The 19,624-nt window shown below is 40.2% G+C and overlaps 1 protein-coding gene across 6 annotated transcripts in view; it reads left to right on the top strand.

The window, feature by feature from the left end:
* Nucleotides 1-19,418, top strand: part of GMEB2 (glucocorticoid modulatory element binding protein 2) — a 31,376-nt gene extending 11,958 nt beyond the window's left edge. For 4 of the 6 annotated variants that reach the window (XM_075176617.1, XM_075176613.1, XM_075176615.1 and 1 more), the window contains exons 5-10: nt 7,440-7,543; nt 8,025-8,182; nt 11,355-11,447; nt 12,533-12,670; nt 15,714-15,836; nt 16,044-19,418. In XM_075176617.1, the coding sequence (XP_075032718.1) occupies nt 7,440-7,543; nt 8,025-8,182; nt 11,355-11,447; nt 12,533-12,670; nt 15,714-15,836; nt 16,044-16,690 (1,263 nt within the window). In that variant the 3' untranslated portion in view covers nt 16,691-19,418. The remainder of the gene's footprint in view (nt 1-7,439; nt 7,544-8,024; nt 8,183-11,354; nt 11,448-12,532; nt 12,671-15,713; nt 15,837-16,043) is intronic. The other 2 variants (XM_075176619.1, XM_075176618.1) reach the window with 1 other exon arrangement.
* The last annotated feature ends 206 nt before the right edge of the window (nt 19,419-19,624 follow it).

Raw genomic sequence — 19,624 nt, 5'->3', positions numbered from 1 at the left:
ATACTGCCCCAGAGGCATAATTTATGTGTTTGTTCATCAACTTTCCTCAATAATGCCATTTGGGGGACACTGCTTACCATGTGGTATAGAGGGTGCTGTGCTGGGATGGGAGTAAGGCACAACTGCAAATAAAGATTTGTCTGTCCTGCCCCCTTTTCGGAGACCATTCAATTTTTATTTTATTGCCCTTGGAGAATGAGTAAACTTGTTTGTTTTTAATTTACCTTTATCTTTTTTATGACCATTTTAACTTGGACCGAGTGTACACACTCAGGTTTGGTGCTTCTTGGACCTCACCTTCTCTTGCTTTGGGCTCACAGAAAGGTTCACCTGGTCAGCAGTAGCAGAACTTATTCCAGGTACTGGTGGCGGTGACTTAGCTCAGCGTAGCGCAGGACCGCAGTCTGGAAAGCGGCAGCTCTCACTGAGACCAACTTATCAAGCTCTAAACCATGTGTAGACTGTTAGGAACCCCTCCAGCCGGCACAACACAACCCGGAGTCTACTCTGCCAGTCAGGTGTTCACTGGAGCCCCTGATGGTGGGGACAGACTGGGCTGCAGACTGACAGAGGGTCGTGAAGTGTGTACCGGCTGGGGAGAACCCAGGCAAGAAGAGTCAGGTCCACGCAGAGGTCAAAAGGTCGGCAGCAGGTAACAGTAACAACGAACAAGCTGAGGTCAGAGGTCACAGGCAAAGTAGCAGAACGGGTAAACGAGCCAAGGATCAGGGTCACAGGAAATACAAGCGAAGTCACTGAGCTCTTCAGAACGACCCATTTTGTGTCACAAATGTTTGCAAATGGAAACTACATTGCTAGGTGCTTGAGGTTATACACCTCTGGCAACGGGTCTGATTAAAACACCTCAATTCAATAATTAACAGGTGTGGCCAAATACTTTTGTCCATACAGTGTGTGTATGTACATATGTGCGTGTGTGTATATGTATGTATGTGTGTATATATATATATATATATATATATATATATATATATATATATATATATATATATATATATATATATATATATATATATATATATATATATATATATTTTATATATATATATATATATATATATATATATATAATATATATATATATATATATATATATATATATATATTATATATGGTACCAGCTGCTTGGCAACAAGCCCGCGCTCGGTATATCCCATATTGTATGTGGTACCAGCTGGGTGGCAGTATAAATGCCCATATATGTATACAAAACAGAAAGAAAGTTGTCAGCGCTTATCCTTTCAACTGCATATCTGTGTGTGTCTAGCAAAATGAAAACATGAGATATTAGTTCATATTTTGATCAAAAGACTTAAGCCTGCATCCCACGTCATGGGTACCTTATTATATGCAGGTCCTACACTGACCTATATGCTTTAAACACTATCAAAATGCAGTTAAAATCAGATGAACTTACCTCCCAGGTATAGGGGTTTACATCTAGGAAAGGCTGGCTTGTCAGCCACACCCCAATGTGCCTTAAATAGGCTTGATGGACAGCTGCTATGACAAAAAGGCAATATTTTGAAACAAAACCAGAGAAAAATAAGCCCGCGCTCGGTATGTCCCACATTATATATGGTGTATATATATAAACAAAAACAGACATAGATCCTCTGCACTCACTATGTACAGATTGGGGTGCAAGAGGGGGTTGCCCACATTGTATAGACAATTAAAACATGGATACTCTGCACTCTCCAAACACATAATTAATGCTGTACTAAGTACTGTTCTATATTAAAAACAGGGAGTGTTGGTTCCACATATTGCAATATATGTTAAGCTGACCAACTCATGCCAATGTGCCTGTTTTCTTGTCTATACAATGTGGGCAACCCACTCTTGCACCCCAATCTGTACATGGTGAGTGCAGAGGATCTATGTCTGTTTTTGTTTATACAATGTAAGTCCCATGACTCTTGCACCCCATTCTTTACATTAATTAATTTCAACTTGTGTCAGGTGAGTCCCAGGTCTCCCATGGCTGCTTGATCATTTTAGGACTGACCAGAATGGGAAGACTTTGGCTTGAGTTGGTGAGCTTAACATATATTGCAATATGTGGAACTAACATTCCCAGTTTTTAATATAGAACAGTACTTAGTACAGCATTCATTTTGTGTTTGGAGAGTGCAGAGTATCCCTGTTTTTATATATATATATATATATATATATATATATATATATATATATATATATATATATATATATATATATATATATATATATATATATATATATATATATATAATATCCAGCAAGGGGTACCAGAAGTCCTCTAGAGATTAAGGAAACAACCAAGATCATACGCTGGGCGGAACGCTGTGTCCTAGCGATATCTGTGGTCTTTATCCCAGGGGTAGACAATTGGTAGGCCAACTCTTTGAGTTGGCATGCCATTCATCCCGGGGACTGGTCCCTCCATCCAAAGGTTTTCAACCAAATTGTGGAGTCAGCCGAAGGTTGACATGATGGCCTCTCAGCTGAACTACAAGGGATTCGCAAACTTTCCTAAAGGATATCATGACGGTCCAATTTAAGTACATTTTACCTTTGATTCCCATGCTATCTCAGGTACTGAAGAAGGCCAAAAGAGAGAGAGTGCCAGTAATCCTGGTAGCACCAGACTGGTCGAGAATATCATGGTACACCATTGTTCTAAGCATGGTGGCAGAACTACTGTGGAGACTACCACTTAGAGAAGATCAGTGAGGTACCATCTTACAACCAAGTAAGATGGCTTTAATGGCACGGCGGTTGAAAAGGTAATCTGAACCGTGATCAAGGCCAGGAAACTGGCTTCTTCTAAAAATTACCACATAGTGTGAAAACCTTACATAGGCTGATGTGAATGTACAGGCGTTTCCACATATTCCTTTAAATTGGCACAATTTTTGTGCTTCTTACAGGATTGCCTGGACAGTGGATTGCGGATAGCCTCACTTATAAGTCCAAGGAGTAAATTTATCAAGTTGCGGGTTTCAAAAAGTGAAGATGTTGTCTATAGCAGCTAATTAAATGATAACTAGAATCTGATTAGTTGCTATAGACAACATTTCCAATTTTTCAATCCTGCAGCATGATAAATTTACTCCCAAGTGTCTGCTTAATCCTCTTCAAGAGAAAACTGGCTATTATTCCTGAGGTCCAGACTTTTCTTCAGAGGGTTCTACAAATGCAACCACCTTGTGTTCTGTCGGTAGCACCATAGGATCTGATCTTGGTCCTTTTTGGCGTTTACAGAAGCCGCCTTTCGAGCCTCTGGAATCAGTTCATTTCAAGTTCTTTACCTGGAAGGTATCCTTCTTGCTGGACATTGCTTCTGCAACACAAGTGTCTGAATTGGTTGCCCTGTCTTGCTGGTCACCATATCTTTTTTTTTTTTTTTTTCACAATGACATAGCTGTTCGGCGCACCAAGGCTTCTTTTTAGCCCAAGGTGGTGTCAAAATGTCATCTGAACCAAGATTTTCCTTATCCCTGCTCTAGGCCTGGGCTTGGCATCTAGCAGGGAAGAATCTTTTCACGTGTAGGATTTGGTTAGGGCCTTGAGGATTTAGGTGGACAAATCGGCTTTTTTTAACTGAAAGTCTTTATTAGGTTTGTAAATCTTTAAAGAGGGGTACAAAAAAAAAAAGGGTTAGGGAAGGGTGTTCGGGTATGGGGAAGGGAAGGAGGGGGTACATAGTGGGGAAAGAACACAACAGTAGATCATAAAAATTACATACATTCCTGAAAACATTGCGGTACCGCTATAGATAAATAGTTACCCTAGCTTACTTCACTACAGTCTTGGTTGGTTATGTATGTTTTAGCACTTTCTGGAAACACTACAATATTGATTACAGAAAGTCAGCAGTAGAAACCTATTCAGATGTCCGAGGTGGAGCCCCCGCCCCCTCTGTTATATATACGTGCCAACTACGCCATTTCACAAGCAGAGAGTTAGCCGCCATGCTCCCAGGGTCTCTATTTCAAAGCTATATTGTACTTTTGAAATAATCTTTGCTAGTGGGGGAGGTAATGGTTGTTTCCATGCCTGTGCAATGGCTGCTCTGGTGGCTATAAGAACATGTCCTAGCACATATCTATTCCATTGCGGGATGGACGTTGAGTAGTGGTGTAAGAGGGCTAGTTCTGTGGAAAAGGGAATAGGGTGCCCAAAGATGTCCTTCAAGAAGTCAAATACTTAGATCCATAAGGGTTGTACAACCGGACAAGACCAGAAGATGTGGAAAATACTCCTCGTTCTGAAAAATTATGCCAGCAGAATGGGGACGTTGATAGCCACATCTTATGTAGTTTCTCAGTAGTAATATATATCCGATTTGATGAGCTTAACTAACATTTCTGTGTGGTTTAGACACTTGGACATTTTGAAAGTGTCTCTCATTTTAGCTGAACCCTGGATTTCGGCAGGTCATGTTGAATCTTCAGTAAGTTGTACCAAAATGTGATACTAGCTTAATTGCAACCCTTGGTCAGTTTAGTGTAGTATAGTGGTGGAGGGGGGGCGTATAGGCAGTCCCTTAAGTGGTGATGTTTGAGTCCAGTGTCTCAACTGGAGGATTTTATAGAACTCCCCTCTAGATAGATGGTAGTGGTCACTAAGGTTGGTAAAGGAGGTGAACTCTCTGTCGAACAGATGGCCCAGGGTTAGAATCCCTCTAGTTACCATAGGGTGAGGTTTAGGTCAGGAATCTATGTGGCAACTGCTTGTATTGACACATTGGAGGTGGGATGGGGGAATTCATCGGTTGTATTGCATAAATGATCCCACACCGTCAAGGCATCCCTAGTTAGAGCAGGCAGGTTGTGGGCTGGAGGCCTCTAGTCCGTAAGGACCCACATTAAGCCAACCAATGGGAAGTCTGTATTAAACGCCCTTTCGATATCTACAAGGGGCTTTTGTCCTCGCAGCAGGGACCAGCCTCACATCCAACAGGTATGCTGCATGATAATTCCATAGATTGGGAAGGGCTAATCCCCCCTGCTTCTTCCACCGAGTCATTTGCTGCATCGCCATGCATGGGGGCTTAGATTTCCATACATACAATTTCATTAGGCTTCGTTTATTCATCAGGCGTCTTGTGAGCCGAAACAAAGTATACGGAACATATACATCAGCTTTGGAAGGAGCATCTTTTTGAATACCAATATTCTACCTAACCAGGAAACCTTATAGCGCATCCATGACATTCATAGAGCTGAGAGTTGTTGTATCAGCTGGGAGAAGTTTGTATCTATAACAGTATCTAAGTGGGGGTAATCTGAACACCTAAATAGGATAGTTTTGTGGATTACCACGTATATGTAAATACATCTTTTAGACCTTGTAATCTATCTGGGCGGGATGTTTATTGAAAGGGCTTTCGTTTTGAAGGTGTTTAGTTTATATACGGAAGCCTTACTAAATAGAGACAAGAGTCTATGGATGGCTTGTAGAGAGATCTCCGGGTCGGTAATGAACACCAGTACGTCATCGGCTTATGTGATACTCCATCCAAATCCACGCCTCTACAGTCCTGAGTAAGTCTCACTCGAGAGGCGAGCGGTTCAATCGCTAGGAGGTAAATGAAGGGGGACAAAGAGCATCCCTGGCGGGTGCCATTGGTGATAGAGAAGTTTGCGGAGAGGAAGCCATAGCTAAACACGTGTGCAGAGGGCTTCGTATAGAACACCAAGATGGACTTCAAAATATCTCCCCTAAACCGGAAGCGTTCAAGGACCCTTGCCAAATATGACCAGTGGAGTCTGTCAAACGCTTTTTTAGCGAACAAATCAGCTTTTTTGTGTCCTGTACAACACACACAAGAGATGATGGCTAGCAATGAAACAGACAGTTGTGAGGTAAATTAGGGCTACCATCCGTCAGGCTTATATCTTAGAGGGCACTCCCAGTTCTGACTGATATTACAGCCAACTCTAGCTGATGGAAGAGTGTCTCCTGGGCATTGCGACATGGAGCCTAAGTTGAACACTTGTGTTGGACAGCTACGTGGTTCCTTCATCCACACCTTTACCAGATTCTGCAGGTTCAATGTCAAAAAGAAGTGTCTGAGTGTGCCCACCTCTAGGGACAGCTTATCATCATAGTAAGCAGTGTCCCCAAAATGGCATGACTGATAAAAGAAGATTTTTATCCTCACCGTAAAATCCATTTCTCTTAATCAATTTGGGGGACACTGGAATCTCCCTCCCATTCATGTTTTTCTTTCTTGTTTTATTGTTATTTCAATCCTATCCTTGGGGCTTTGTTAAAACAATGCCCCATGTATGGTCTCCATTCCACTCCATTTTCCTCATATTTCTATATACCTGTATAGACCTTCAAATGCTGTCTTTGGCTGCAAGGATGTCCAGCTGTGACCGGCCCCACTAAGTCTGTTCAGGTGTCCAAAAACTTGTGTTAGGATATAGCTCACAGCAGAAGCCCTTTTGAAGCTGCTGCAGGTGACATCTTGTGCTATCGTCTAACACTGGGAAGTGCAGAGCCACCGAATACACACATAGACTCTCTGGCTTCACATTTTACTAGTAGCTCAACTTATCAATGGATTAATTTGATATACCATATTTACACTTCAGTTATGATTTCGGCCTTATTCCCCACAATGATGTGATGGGTTAATCCGTATAAATAACTCTAAGTTCTCACTGTTCACAACACCCCCATGGTAAGCAATGTTCCCCAAATGGATTCAGAGAAATGGATTTTATGGTGAGTACAAAAATCCTCTTTTTGTGATTGTAAATTATACCCTTTGTGCCCACCACAAAACACCTACCAGGTTTTCATAACCCAGACTTTAATTGTAGCCTTTGTTACTGATCATGAGTAGATGTGCTGGGCCTCCACCAATCTGGATTTCAACAATGGCCCTGTGTGTGTTTCATACAACAGTCATTTGAGAAATATTCAGGTCCAACCCTATTTATACCTAATCTACATCCCTACACTGCATTTACTCCCAGGACAACTAACTGAACGTGTTGCTCTTCTCATCTGTACTGAATATTCTTTTTCAATCCTTTTCCTAACTGCCAACTTGCAACCTGTCCACATAAGTGTCTAATGGTAAAAATGTGCCTTTTCTTCCTAATAGCTTAATATATACTCCAACATTCCCTCTTCCCCTCTATTCTCCTCTACCTCCGCATCCTTAATTTGTGTCTTGCTTTAGAATCGGAACTGATATTTATGAATGTATTGTGCATTTACGGCATGGGTGGCAAGATCTTTTTTCCCCAATCACGCCTGTACTGTTTTATATACTATACTATTATTATCAATATTGTGCTATGTTGAATACTACAAGTTACAGTGTTAGTGGACCTCTCTCCGCTCAAATGCTGTTTTATCTCAAGTTTAATATATCAACATTACAATGTTGTACTTTTCCCTCTGTTTATCAGTATAATGAACATCTAATAAGCCCAAAAGAGTTTGTTCACCTGGCCGGTAAATCCACCCTGAAAGATTGGAAGAGGGCAATCCGAATGAATGGTGTTATGCTCAGGTCAGTACATCATTGGTTAGTAAAGTCAGAGCAGAGGTGGGGGCTTTTAAAATGGCCAGCACAGAATTTATACTGGGAGGGAAATGTGATCAGACAATTGAAAAATTGCTGTCTGTTAATTTTTGCTCTTTTAGCATTTGTTACTTGTATAATTGTTCAAGAAAATATAAAGAAATGTTTCTCTTACAGAACCCTTATATTTGTATGCACTGATTAATGGAAATAGAGTTTTGATTGCATCACATGACTATAATAGAAGAGTGCTACCCAGTGGTCATTTAGTTTTGCCAACTATAGAACGCTTACATTACTATACGATATGTTATGTTTACCATTTCAAATGTGCTCACATTGTTGCAAAACTGTGTCAGTGATGGAGATAGATCTCATTCCCCTTCACTCACACACAGATTTAGTGTCTCACCAGAGAAGCATCATATAAAGCTGGTTGTATTAAAGCCATATTCACTCTTTACATCAGGAAGATAATGGATTCTGGGGAGCTGGATTTTTACCAGCACTCCAAGGTCTGTTCCAACACTTGCCGGAGCACCAAAATTGACGTGACGGGGGGTCGCATGTCGCTCTGCAGCCAGATGTCCACAGAGTACATACCCATCACAACTACATCGAGCGAGAGTAAGTGATGTTCCTATGCACATCTAGAACCCAATTTACATTCTCTTCTGTTCTGAAAAGGCATATTGTTACATTAACAATTTTATATAAGTAAAATTTCTATACCCTGATGAGTAAACATTATGGGGCTGATTCAAATAGCCGCAAGATTACTCCAGAACCTCGTAGCTATGTTACTGCTTGATGTTGTAGGTAATTATCATTTTTGCTCGCACCACATAGTGGGATCATAATTTCTATGGAAACTCACGGCTAATTGAATCTGCCCCTATGTGTACAGTTGATGTATAATTATGCTTTCTTTCAACTATTTTAAGCTTCTAGTGCATTTCCAATAAGTAGTTTTACTTACAGGAAGTCTGAAGTGCTTAGAGAAAATGCTTCCCCCACAAATCACAGAAACGGAACATTGTTATCCCATGCCTGGTAACCCTGCATTTTGGGAAGATACTCTCCCTACTAGTGTCTGCATGCATTGCATCTTCAGGGATAAAGCGGGGGGAACTTGAAAACAAAAGCTGCTCACTTGACGGTTGTCAATGCATCTGATAAGACGCCTGTCATGGCTTACCCAGTCAGCTCTATTGTCAGTCTTCTCTGAGTAGAATTTTAGTTTCAAAGCAGTTGCTGCATTGGCATGGTGAGTAACCATTGAGATTGCAGCATCTGACTTCTAAGGTTATACTATCTCATTTGGTACGTTTCATAGGCTGAGCTTGATAAAATCATGCAATACACTTTGGGGCGTATTCATTTGTTAGCGTTAATGCTATCAAACGAGCGCTCAAAAAATCTTAGCGTTAATACGGTAATTACTTGCGGAATTTCAGCTCGCTGCTCCCTGAGCTGCGAGCTGAAATTTCGCGAGTAAACTACCGTATTAACGCTTTTCGCGCGCAATATTACCGTATAAAAGGTAATATTTTTTGAGCGCTCGTTTTTTAGCGTTAACGCTAACAATTGAATACCTCCCTTAAGTTTTATGTATGCAAAGGCAGAAATTGTCTTTGATATACACTTATGCCAAACAAAGAAATCACACAAATTTCTATTCTATATGGCCTGTGGTGGTAATGAAAATTAAGGGTATCTCTAACCAAAGCTGAAAATGTAGTTTTGGGTGGGATTAAAGGAGGTGCTATAGAAAATAAAAGCATAATATTCCTTGGATTCTTTGCCGTTATCTCTGATGCATCTAACAGTTCCACAAAGCACTCCTCTATCCTTCTACTACTCAGCCTGTTTGAAGCATGTCAAATGGCTGTGGATGCCCCTCTGCATCTATGGGAAGTTTATGGGTGAGGGGAGTCGACACCCAGTCAGTCTGCTTGATAGAGGTGGTAAATTCGGAGCGGGGAGAGGTTTGGTGCTGTTTGAGCCATTGTGGACCCTGACTCTTAGTTTTAGGTGTGGTTCTGAAATTGAGACACTGCAGATTTCCGAACCTGTAGGTGTTCTATGGAATTTCTGTGATGGTGACTGGAACTTCAAATAAAAAGAAAGTACTTCACCTGCTCTGAGACCCGGTAATTGTTTTCCCCTAGATGTTTTGTAAAATATAATACAGTTTACACTAAATGATGTTTTAAATATACAACATATACAGTGTTATTGTAGAGTGGGTCGTAATGAAAGAAAACACAGAAAATTGGCATCTGTGTTTTTTATAAATGTGATAAAAATGTCTTCTTTATTGGCAGTGTGGATACTGGATTTCTATCTATCCTGTGCTGGATGGAAACACTACAGAGTTCTTAAACTTCTGCAGAACCCAATCATCTTACCTTATATCTGTCTGCAGTTTTTAATTCCCAGGTTTGAAAATTGAGAGGTAGATTATCCGGGTAGGCTTACTATAAATTCTTTACATGCTCCAAGTTGAATGAACTTTTACCTCTAGTGGCAGATCAATTGCTTGCCCATATATTTAATGGTGTTATGTCACAATTGTAATGCTCGACCTTTAAGTGTGAGGACCTAGAGTCAGTGTTTGTAGATGTGTTAGTGGAGACACATTTGATTTCTCATATTATCTATATATGGACAAAGCAGTCTTAAAAATGATAGACTTGATATTTCCAAAGCTGTGTATTAACCAGGATATTGTTGTTCCTTCTTCGTGTCTGCACCTTCAAAATTCAAAGGAGAAAGACCTTCATAAATTGAATGTAGACCAACAATTGCAGTGATGTGTTTCAAGGTTACAGGAAATCTGCACTACCTACCGAGAAACAGACTGGAAGCCTCTAAAATAGTGGTGGACAACGTTTAATTTTTTCAGAGGCCTCACAGACATCCCTAAGTACTACAAGAGTGTTTTCATTTTGGGAGAATAATTAGTATTCCATTATGAAATCAGCACAACGTCATTACTGTTCACATAGGCGAAAGCTGGCTGATCAGGCAGGTGAGAGTACATCACCATCTTATGGTCTAACCTGTTACATAGACTGTTATTTGCACTAAGAAGATGATCAAGAAGGAAATAGTATCCTGTTCAGGAGGCCTGCATGTTATTTCTATGAGAGCTCACCACTGATCCTAAACAAATCTCTTAATATGGATTTTGGAATCTGTTGAAAAAGCCAACTAGATTCAAATTTTAACAATTCCTTTATCTATTCCAGCTCATTTGAACCGCTTGTTGGGTACATCCTAGGCATGCTGCCAGGGTTCAATTGAGCAGATCTGGAATGCAAGTTTTTTTTTTTTTTTACTTGGTCGTTTAATTGCTTGGCTAGATATATAGCTGACTTCTGAAGAGAAGGATTCTGCAGAAGTTCAAGAAGTTTGTCTTGCCTCCGGTTAGTGCAGATGCTGGGTACTTCTTCTGTACTGATATCTAAATGTTCAGAAATGGCCAGTGGTAAGGAAATTCCAGCTTGATCTAAAGTACCACTTCAGGTATTCATAAAGACATTTTAGTTAGTCACATTATTGTGCCACATTAACCATAGACTATGAGAAGGTTCTGTACTGAGTTTCACTAGGAAATATTGAAGAAAGTATTTCCTTTTACTCTATTATGCTTTGTTCTTTGTTGGCAAAAAGTGTCTTCTGAAATGTTTATTGGAAAAAAATATCTGCCTTTTTAAGGATTTTAAAATACTATATAATGAAATGGATTATAGCATGGTTATCACATCGGCAAGTGTTCAGCTGCCTATCACAGTTTCTTTCCTAGATTTTACAGTGAACGGGAACCCAACAACTATCACTATTGAAACATGTGACAATTCCGGAGAGTGGAGTAACTCTGTTGGAGGTAAGAGTTGGTCGTTCATGGTCGGGGATTTGATAGCTCTTCTCGATAGATTAATTTTCTGGAGGGTGGTGAGCCTGTGGAGTTGTGTCATATACAAGATAGGAGTTGTGTCATATACAAGATATGATAGGACAATGCAGACTCCAGTTTTGAAGAAATGCTACAATGTACTCAGACCTTTAGCAGGGTTATCAGGTTGAAGTTTTGGATGTAGTAAAGGTTGTGTGGTGATGAACTTCTGAATCATTGGTGGCTTTCCCAAGTGAATTCTGAACGTATGACGTGGCTAAATTATACAGATATTATGTAAACCGCACTGAGTATTTTACTAGCATTTGTGTAGTCTGTGTCTTATTTCAACCAAGACACTGAGCACACACTTGAGATTTAAGGATGATATTTACTGTTAAATATTTGTATTGACAGGAGTCCCAAGTGATAAGAGATGCATTTGAAATTACTGGAATACAATATGATCTAGGAGCTCTTTGGGGAAAACATTGCAGAACAATAACTCTAAATTTAAAACCATAATAAAACAACAATTACTGTTTGAACAAAAGTACATCTGTCGCCTATACACAGCAGAGGCAGCCGTTTTGTGGGAGGAAACAGTATGCTGCCTATCAGTTTGCTGGGGGGTCTGTAGTATCTCTAAGGCAATGCGTGACTAATATTCATAAGGCACTGGTTCCTAGTGAACTGATAGTTTGCATTTTCATGAATATTATTTCAGTAAATAAAATTGATTCTTCCACTGTGCGTAGGTGATAAGTTCACTTAAATAACAAATTTCAGTGACAAGTTTTATAGGGAACTTCCGCTCCAGAGCAAGTTTGGATGGGTTGGGTCCCCCTTCAACATATTAAGGTAGGGTATTTTAGGGCAGTGGCTGAGTAAGCGTGGCCAGGGCTACCCAGTTTCTTAGCTTTGAGAAGTTGCTTCTCAAGTGCTCATGTTTTTATTCTTCATCTCTGTGGCATGCTGAGTATATGAATACATCATAGGCTTAATAAATGCTTTGATCACAATTCCATCAGCATTACATTAATAACTAAATCATTGTTTTGTTTTTTCCTGTGCAGATGATACCCTGGTTTTCTGGCAAGGTCTCAGAGATGCTGGACTGCTGGGTGACATTATCCAAGAGTTTCACCAAGAGCTGCTTGAGACAATGAAAGGGCTGAAAGAAAGACTGCAAACTCCCCTCTTTGAGCTACAAGGTACCTTATGGGCATTGCTTCTGCCATCTTGTTTTGCTTTTATTTACCAGAAAAAAAGTGCAATTATTCTGAAGAAATATGTTGTTCGCATGGATCTCATTTAATTTCATGCCTTATTCCAAAACCATTTCATTTACACTAACAATTACGTCCACACAATATAACATGCATATTTAACTGAAATAATGCAGTGATATCTCAATTTAAATTTTACATAATAAAATACATGATCCTAATACAGACGCAGATAAATGCAAAAAAAATGCACATACAATAAATTACTATATATTTCCTTATTTGTGTATTTGCCCATGTGATTTACACTGTACAAAGGGCGTGGTAGGGAATTCCATAAGTGGGGAACAGCACGGGATAGTTAATTCAGTAAAGCAATTCCATTGTATAATCAAGGTAACAGAGACAGTGGGCAGCACGGTGGCTTAGTGGTTAGCACTTCTGCCTCACAGCACTGGGGTCATGAGTTCGATTCCCGACCCGTTTGTTTGTTATCCCCGTGTTTGTGTGGGTTTCCTCCGGGTGCTCCGGTTTTCTCCCACACTCCAAAAACATGCTAATAAGTTAATTGGCTGCTATTAAATTGTCCTTAGTATGTGTTTCTGTCTCTGTGTGAATGTTAGGGAATTTAGACTGTAAGCTCCAATGGGTCAGAGACTGATGTGAGTGAGTGCTCTGTACAGCGCTGCAGAATTAGTGGCGCTATAAAAAATAGCTGATGATGATGATAATTCATTAGGGCACGCATTCTGAACACAACTCACACTCTGTATTCTACGCTTGGGGTCCAGCCATTGCCGCCTTAAAAGCGACAATCGCACTGTCAGCAGTGGGAATGACATGCTTCCCAGTCGCCGACTTGTCTTCATTCGCAATTGACACGTGGCGGCTATTAGACCTGTTGCAAATGCTGCATATCTATATTAAGGTATGTAGATGTTTACTGACCGTCGCAATCCTCATAATCGTTCATTTTATGTCGCTCACATTGTTGCCTGTGTGGTAGTCATCGTGAAAATGACTACCACCGTATTCTACGCATGTATCCATGAGTTGCGGACTCCCGAATTCATCAAGGAAAAAATCACAAGATACGTGCAATGTTGAATTCGGGTGTAGGTCTTCTATGCTCCACTACACAAGATGCTGCAGGATATGTCCAATACCTATGTGGATTGTAAATTCTGAAAAGAATGCACAGGAAAGTAAAAAAAAAAATATAGAATTAAAGTCACATGGTAATAATAAAGGCATTAAAGATAAAACAGAAAGAAAAAAAAAATCTTTCAATGAAATACATTTATTACAATGTTGTTAATGTCTACTGAACATACAAATAAATTTTATAGTTGCTCGTAATTGCAAACTCATGTTACAGTATGCATACTAGACTGTCATTTATTACTGATCAGGACTTTGACGTGTGTAGGGCTTGATTCGGACATGGCTGCGTCCGCTAGAGTTTGGTACGCCCCTATTGTACATTTACTACAGCAAAACGCCCATTTTCCACCCAGTTCACTCCCTGAAGTGGCAAGCTATAGTAAGTGCTCCTTGCAGGTAAGGGTACTAATTTCATGTTCCAACTGATGCAAGGAGTCCTAAGGCTTTTGAAAGGATATTTGGTTAGGACATCCATTTACCATCCTCAGACTGACAACTTAATCAAAAGATTTAATTGTATCTTTAAAGACCATGTTTAAAATATTTGTCCAAATGTATACTTCAACCCTGGATCTTACAAAAGAGTATTGGCAGGTCGGGATGGTCGATAAGGCAAAGCAGAAAGTTGTATTTGCCACATCATTGGGGCTGCTCCAAGTTAATGCAATGCCTTTCAGAATCCATGGTGGCCCTGGTTCCTTCCAGCGCATCATGGATGAGATACTTCATCTGCACCAGAATTACGAGGTGGCATACCTAGATGATATAGTCATATAAAGACTAGAAGGTTCACATGAGTGAGCTGCAAAGGTCCTTAAGTCCCTTAATGCTGCCGGAGACCTAGGAAAATTGTAGACCAAATATCTAGGGTGTAAGGTAACAAGAATGTTGGCTTCTAAAAATAAACAACCTCGTTGTTACGTTCTATCCACCTTAAGTAGTGAGGTGAGTCCACATGATTTTTACCTGTATTTCAATGATGTCTTAAGCTCAGGAGTGTAGGTACAAATGAGAACCTTAGATGTTTGGTTGCAAGCTTAAATGTTTTGATCAAAATATCAGTACCTCATTTCTTTTATTTTAGATACATTTCAATTTTTTCTGGCAATGATAGGAACATTTGTTCTTTTTTCTAGAAATGTAACTACATGCAGGTAGAAACAACTCATTATTTGGAAGCAGGGAATTACACAATTTGTGATTCTTGTGGGTATTAAGAGGCCACTAAACCTAAAATATAATTATAATAATAATATTGCCTCATATAAAGTAGCTACTAATACATTCACAAGTATGTACGTTTCAGAAACTTTTTGAAAGGACCATATTAGAGTTAAAGTTGTGATTGTTAATCCCTCAGGAGACCTCAGTTAGCCTCTTTTAGCCATTGTGACTGTTATTTGTAGCTGTTTTACATAAGGGAACTTTATTTTTTTTAGCTTTTGTGATCCTTAGAGCCTTGATTAGACATATGCTCATGCTTCAGTAGAAAGCGTCAATTTGAAGGCATTTTCCAAGCAGACACTATATTCTTTAATTTTTATTTAATCTTCAATGTGAATTTAATCCATTTGCATTGCATTTTCATTGACACTGATATAATATGGATGCATTTTAAATTCTCTCCCAGAATTGCTCTTTGGATTGCTTTTTACATCTGTGTTTGGCCCTTGCTTTATCAGTTAAAGCGTTCATTCTTTGCCTTGCAACCCTGCGTTCGTATTCATTTTTCAGGTACACGGCCACTGTTTTCCTCTCTGTTACCATCTTACGGTATTTCCTTGCTTACTTCACATATACAGAAGTTCTTGTTTTCACGTGTGTGTGGTTCCTTAGCTAACCATATGTGTCTTCTCTTTATTAGATGCCGTGCTGCTTAACAACATTGTACAGAATTTTGGCATGTTGGACCTGATTAAGAAAGTTTTGGCTAGTCACAAGAGCCAAATGGACCGGTCCAGGGAGCAGTACACGAGGGACTTAGCAGGTACTGTTCCTATGATAGGTTCCAGAAATGCTCTTTGCTCTGAATAAGCTAATTGGGGGGGATTCTTCTGGGACAGGTTATTGCTCATCTACATACAATATAATATATCATTTTTCAATAACAGATGTATCAGTAGTGGTCAGTTATAGCATTACATAAATACTTAAGGGATATTGTACATTCATTTTGTAACCATTTTCCCCATAGCACTGGAGCAGCAGTGTGATGAGCATCGGAGACGAGCCAAGGAACTGAAACACAAATCTCAGCATCTGAACAACGTGCTGATGACTCTGACACCAGTTACCTTACCCCCTGCACCTAAGCGACCACGATTAACTAGAGCTACGTCCGGCCCTGCTTCCATAAGTTCACAGGTCTCTTCTCAGCAAACGCAAATCACCCTGCCACAAGGAATGTCCCTCTCTCAGTTGACCGGTCTCCCCTTCAGCAAACTAATGTCCACCAGCATCCCTGTCTCCTCCTGCTCCTCTGTAGTCAACAAGAACTCGTATTCCCAAGCCAACTCACCCTCCTCCCCTGTCTTGGGTGGTTACACTATCCTCACACCTTCAGGGAGCAATTTTCCCGGCACACTGGAGATTCATCCTGACTCTTCCAACCTTACTGTTCTGAGTACCGCAGCAATGCAAGACAGCAACACTGTTCTAAAAGTAGTGAGTCCCATCCAATTGCTCACTTTGCAGGGGCTGGGTGCTACAATACAAAACCTGGCTCAGCTAGCACCAGCTGGCAGCACTATTGTAGCCATGCCCTGTGAGTCAGGGGAGGGAGAGGATGAGCATACCACCATAGAAGTGACTTCACTGACTGAAGAGCAGGAACAGAAGTAGACTCAGGAGCCATGTTTCTGTGTGTTATAGCTCAGAGCTGCCATGTGACTGAGGAAGGATGGGTGAGTAGAATAAGGAAGCTGATGAACCAAAGAAGGATTCTAAAAGCTGTGTTGATAAACAGACCTGCAGCAGATTGCACAGAACTATGCTGATGATCATTCTGGCACTGACCAGGAGGACAGACTTTGTGTTACGTTACACGGCCTCATGTCTCAGTGGTGATATCTTCCTGTGAGCAATCCTTGAATAGTGAAGTGTCCCTTTTCTGGGCCTGTCTGTAACTTTTCCCACACGATGTGCTAAGAGTAGAGTCCCCATACATTCATTGTTATTAATGTCAAACATCTTGAATGGTGAGGGGTACCATGCATCTTTTCTGTATGCTGAGAATGTATGAGGCAGTACTCCTTGTTTCTGTGGGGATATATATAAAATAGTAGACTTGGCTATTTTGCGCTATTTTCTGTACACAATGGTTGCAGCCATTTTGTGGGCTGGACCAATATTCATGAGACTGCAGCCTATCATTTCACTAGGAACTAGTGACTTCACAGAGGCATGAGGTATTTTGTGCCTCATCACTCAGTTACATCATTAGTTTCAATTGAATTGTTAGTCAACTAGTAGAGCTGCATTCTCATGAATATTGACTAGGCTCAAAAAATGCCTGCCTTCGGTGTGTGGGTACAACTTTTTAGGACTACTGCAGTGTGCGAAATATTTAATGCACCATGTGTAAGACTTGCACTACATTTACGCTATGACAAGTACTTGAAAGGGATTGTACATAGGAATGCCTCTACCTGGCAGTATTGTATGCAGGGTCTTTAAAGGTCTTCAGTTCTATTTCCAAGTGTTTACCAATATTCATGGATACACTTCAGTGCCAATCTCATCCTCAATGGGCTATATGCATATATAGTCACTGGCAATTATTTGTGTATTGTAAAGTACTGTGTGATGGTGAGCAGTAATGACACAGTTATCTTGGGTGTTACACAATTTCGGCCTGCACGTACCTCTGTTTAAAGTGTGCCCATCACCTATACACTGTGTAGGTAGCCATTATTTAAGAAAATGCAGCTTATCAATTCGTTAGGAAGTGCCTCATGCCTCAGTAATATCACTACTTCCTTGTGAATTTTTAGTCTCAATACTGATTCAGCACACAAAATTGTTGGCTCCACTTAAGTGTATGCTACAATGGGACTCAACTGAGCTGCACGATTTTGGTTTTTCTTTTCTAATTTACCACAAGAAAAATCTGTTTTCACCATTTTCATTTTACCACAAGCCCCATTCCACATGTAAGTGCGCTCTACAGGCCTGGTAGTTTTGATTACATGACTAAGGTATATGTGATGTGTCAGATAGGAGTGCATAGCAGAGTGTGTGCTCATTTGATGATCTTAGAGACAGATGAATCCATCTACTAGTCCTAAACCTTGAAAAGAGTACTTTAGGAAAATATATATACGCTATGATATAGTGAATTGTACTGCCTTACTTTTCCTTGGGTGTCAAAAGAGATAAAACAGATCTCCTTACACAGACTATTATTTAATTGGCAAATGGATACTGCTAGGAGTTTAAGGGGTATATTTACTAAATTGCGGACTTGAAAAAGTGGAGATGTTGCCTATAGCAACCAATCAGATTCTAGCTGTCATTTTGTAGAATGTACTAAATAAATGATAACTAAAATCTGGTTGCTATAGGCAACATCTCCACATTTTCAAACCCACAGTTTAGTAAATATACCCCTAAGTGTCTGTCTTACATATGTGAGGGTGTCCATGACATCGGCCCAGGGGACACTAGCTGTTGTGTTTAGAGTAAAGCCAGACATACTGGCTATTGGGCCTGACACTCAGGCTCTGGTTCTTCAGATTTGGTCATACGTGTATATAGATGGAGCTACAGTAGTGCCGTCAGAAGATGATCACATGCATGGTCAGATGTGATCATGATCTGATTCCACCTGCCATCTGCCATCTGTCTCGTTGAACATCTCAGTATCTAGAATGGGCTACTTGGGCACCTTAAGTTGGTTGCATGAGATGATCTTAGCTGTACTTTGCTAGCAGTGACTGCTATACATTAAACATGCAGCATCAGTTGTTGTTTTTTTCTTAATTACAAACAGACAGAAACTGGCAAGCTCAAAAGTTGATTCTTGCATTTGGCAAAACTTCTACTCCACAAATAAATACTGGAAATGGTCATGGAAGGCAGATTTGAGGATCAGTTCATACACACACATCCTATCAGAATATCTTTCCAGAGTTAGTATTATGTTGTCATGGAAACAGCTTTACTTTCACCTTCCTGTGCTGCTCTGTCAGGTTTAGGTTCTCCATTTGGTATGGAACATGCACAAGATGGGGCTTGTAGTCCCTCCACAGCTGAAGAGCCACAAGTTGCTTGCCTCTGTTTCAGCTCCTGGATTCCTGACACTTTTACATAAATCACATAGCCTGAGACATTCCATTCACTATCAAAGCAATCCTACATGTAGCTATTTTTATTTATTTTTTATATATAGATCAGTTGACTTTCTATAACATAACTCTCCTTAACGGCAGACTGCACCCATTGTCTGTTCGTAATCTCACTGCCCTTCTCTAACCACCTGGTTTGTGTTTATACAATATGCATGGGAGACCTGAGCCGTGTCACTTATTCTGTATGTAAATAAAGGGAAATAAATATGACAGATCTGATACATGGGTGTTGTGTACTCTGCTCTATAGATAGAAGTGATCAAGCTAGCAGAGACACGATTTGGGGGCTGTGTGGTTGGAGCAACTTTTATATTTGCAAAACAATAGGAAAAACCCACTTGCCATGGCGCATAACAGGCTCAGCCGTTGGATGGTAAAGGTAATCTTTAGGACTCCTACCCACTGCTGTTTTATACCCATGGTAAAA

Source organism: Mixophyes fleayi, chromosome 6 (assembly GCF_038048845.1).
Source record: "Mixophyes fleayi isolate aMixFle1 chromosome 6, aMixFle1.hap1, whole genome shotgun sequence".
In the NCBI taxonomy this organism is placed as follows: domain Eukaryota; kingdom Metazoa; phylum Chordata; class Amphibia; order Anura; family Limnodynastidae; genus Mixophyes; species Mixophyes fleayi.
Note: the sequence above shows the minus strand (reverse complement) of the source record. Positions and strands in the feature narration are given on the sequence as shown.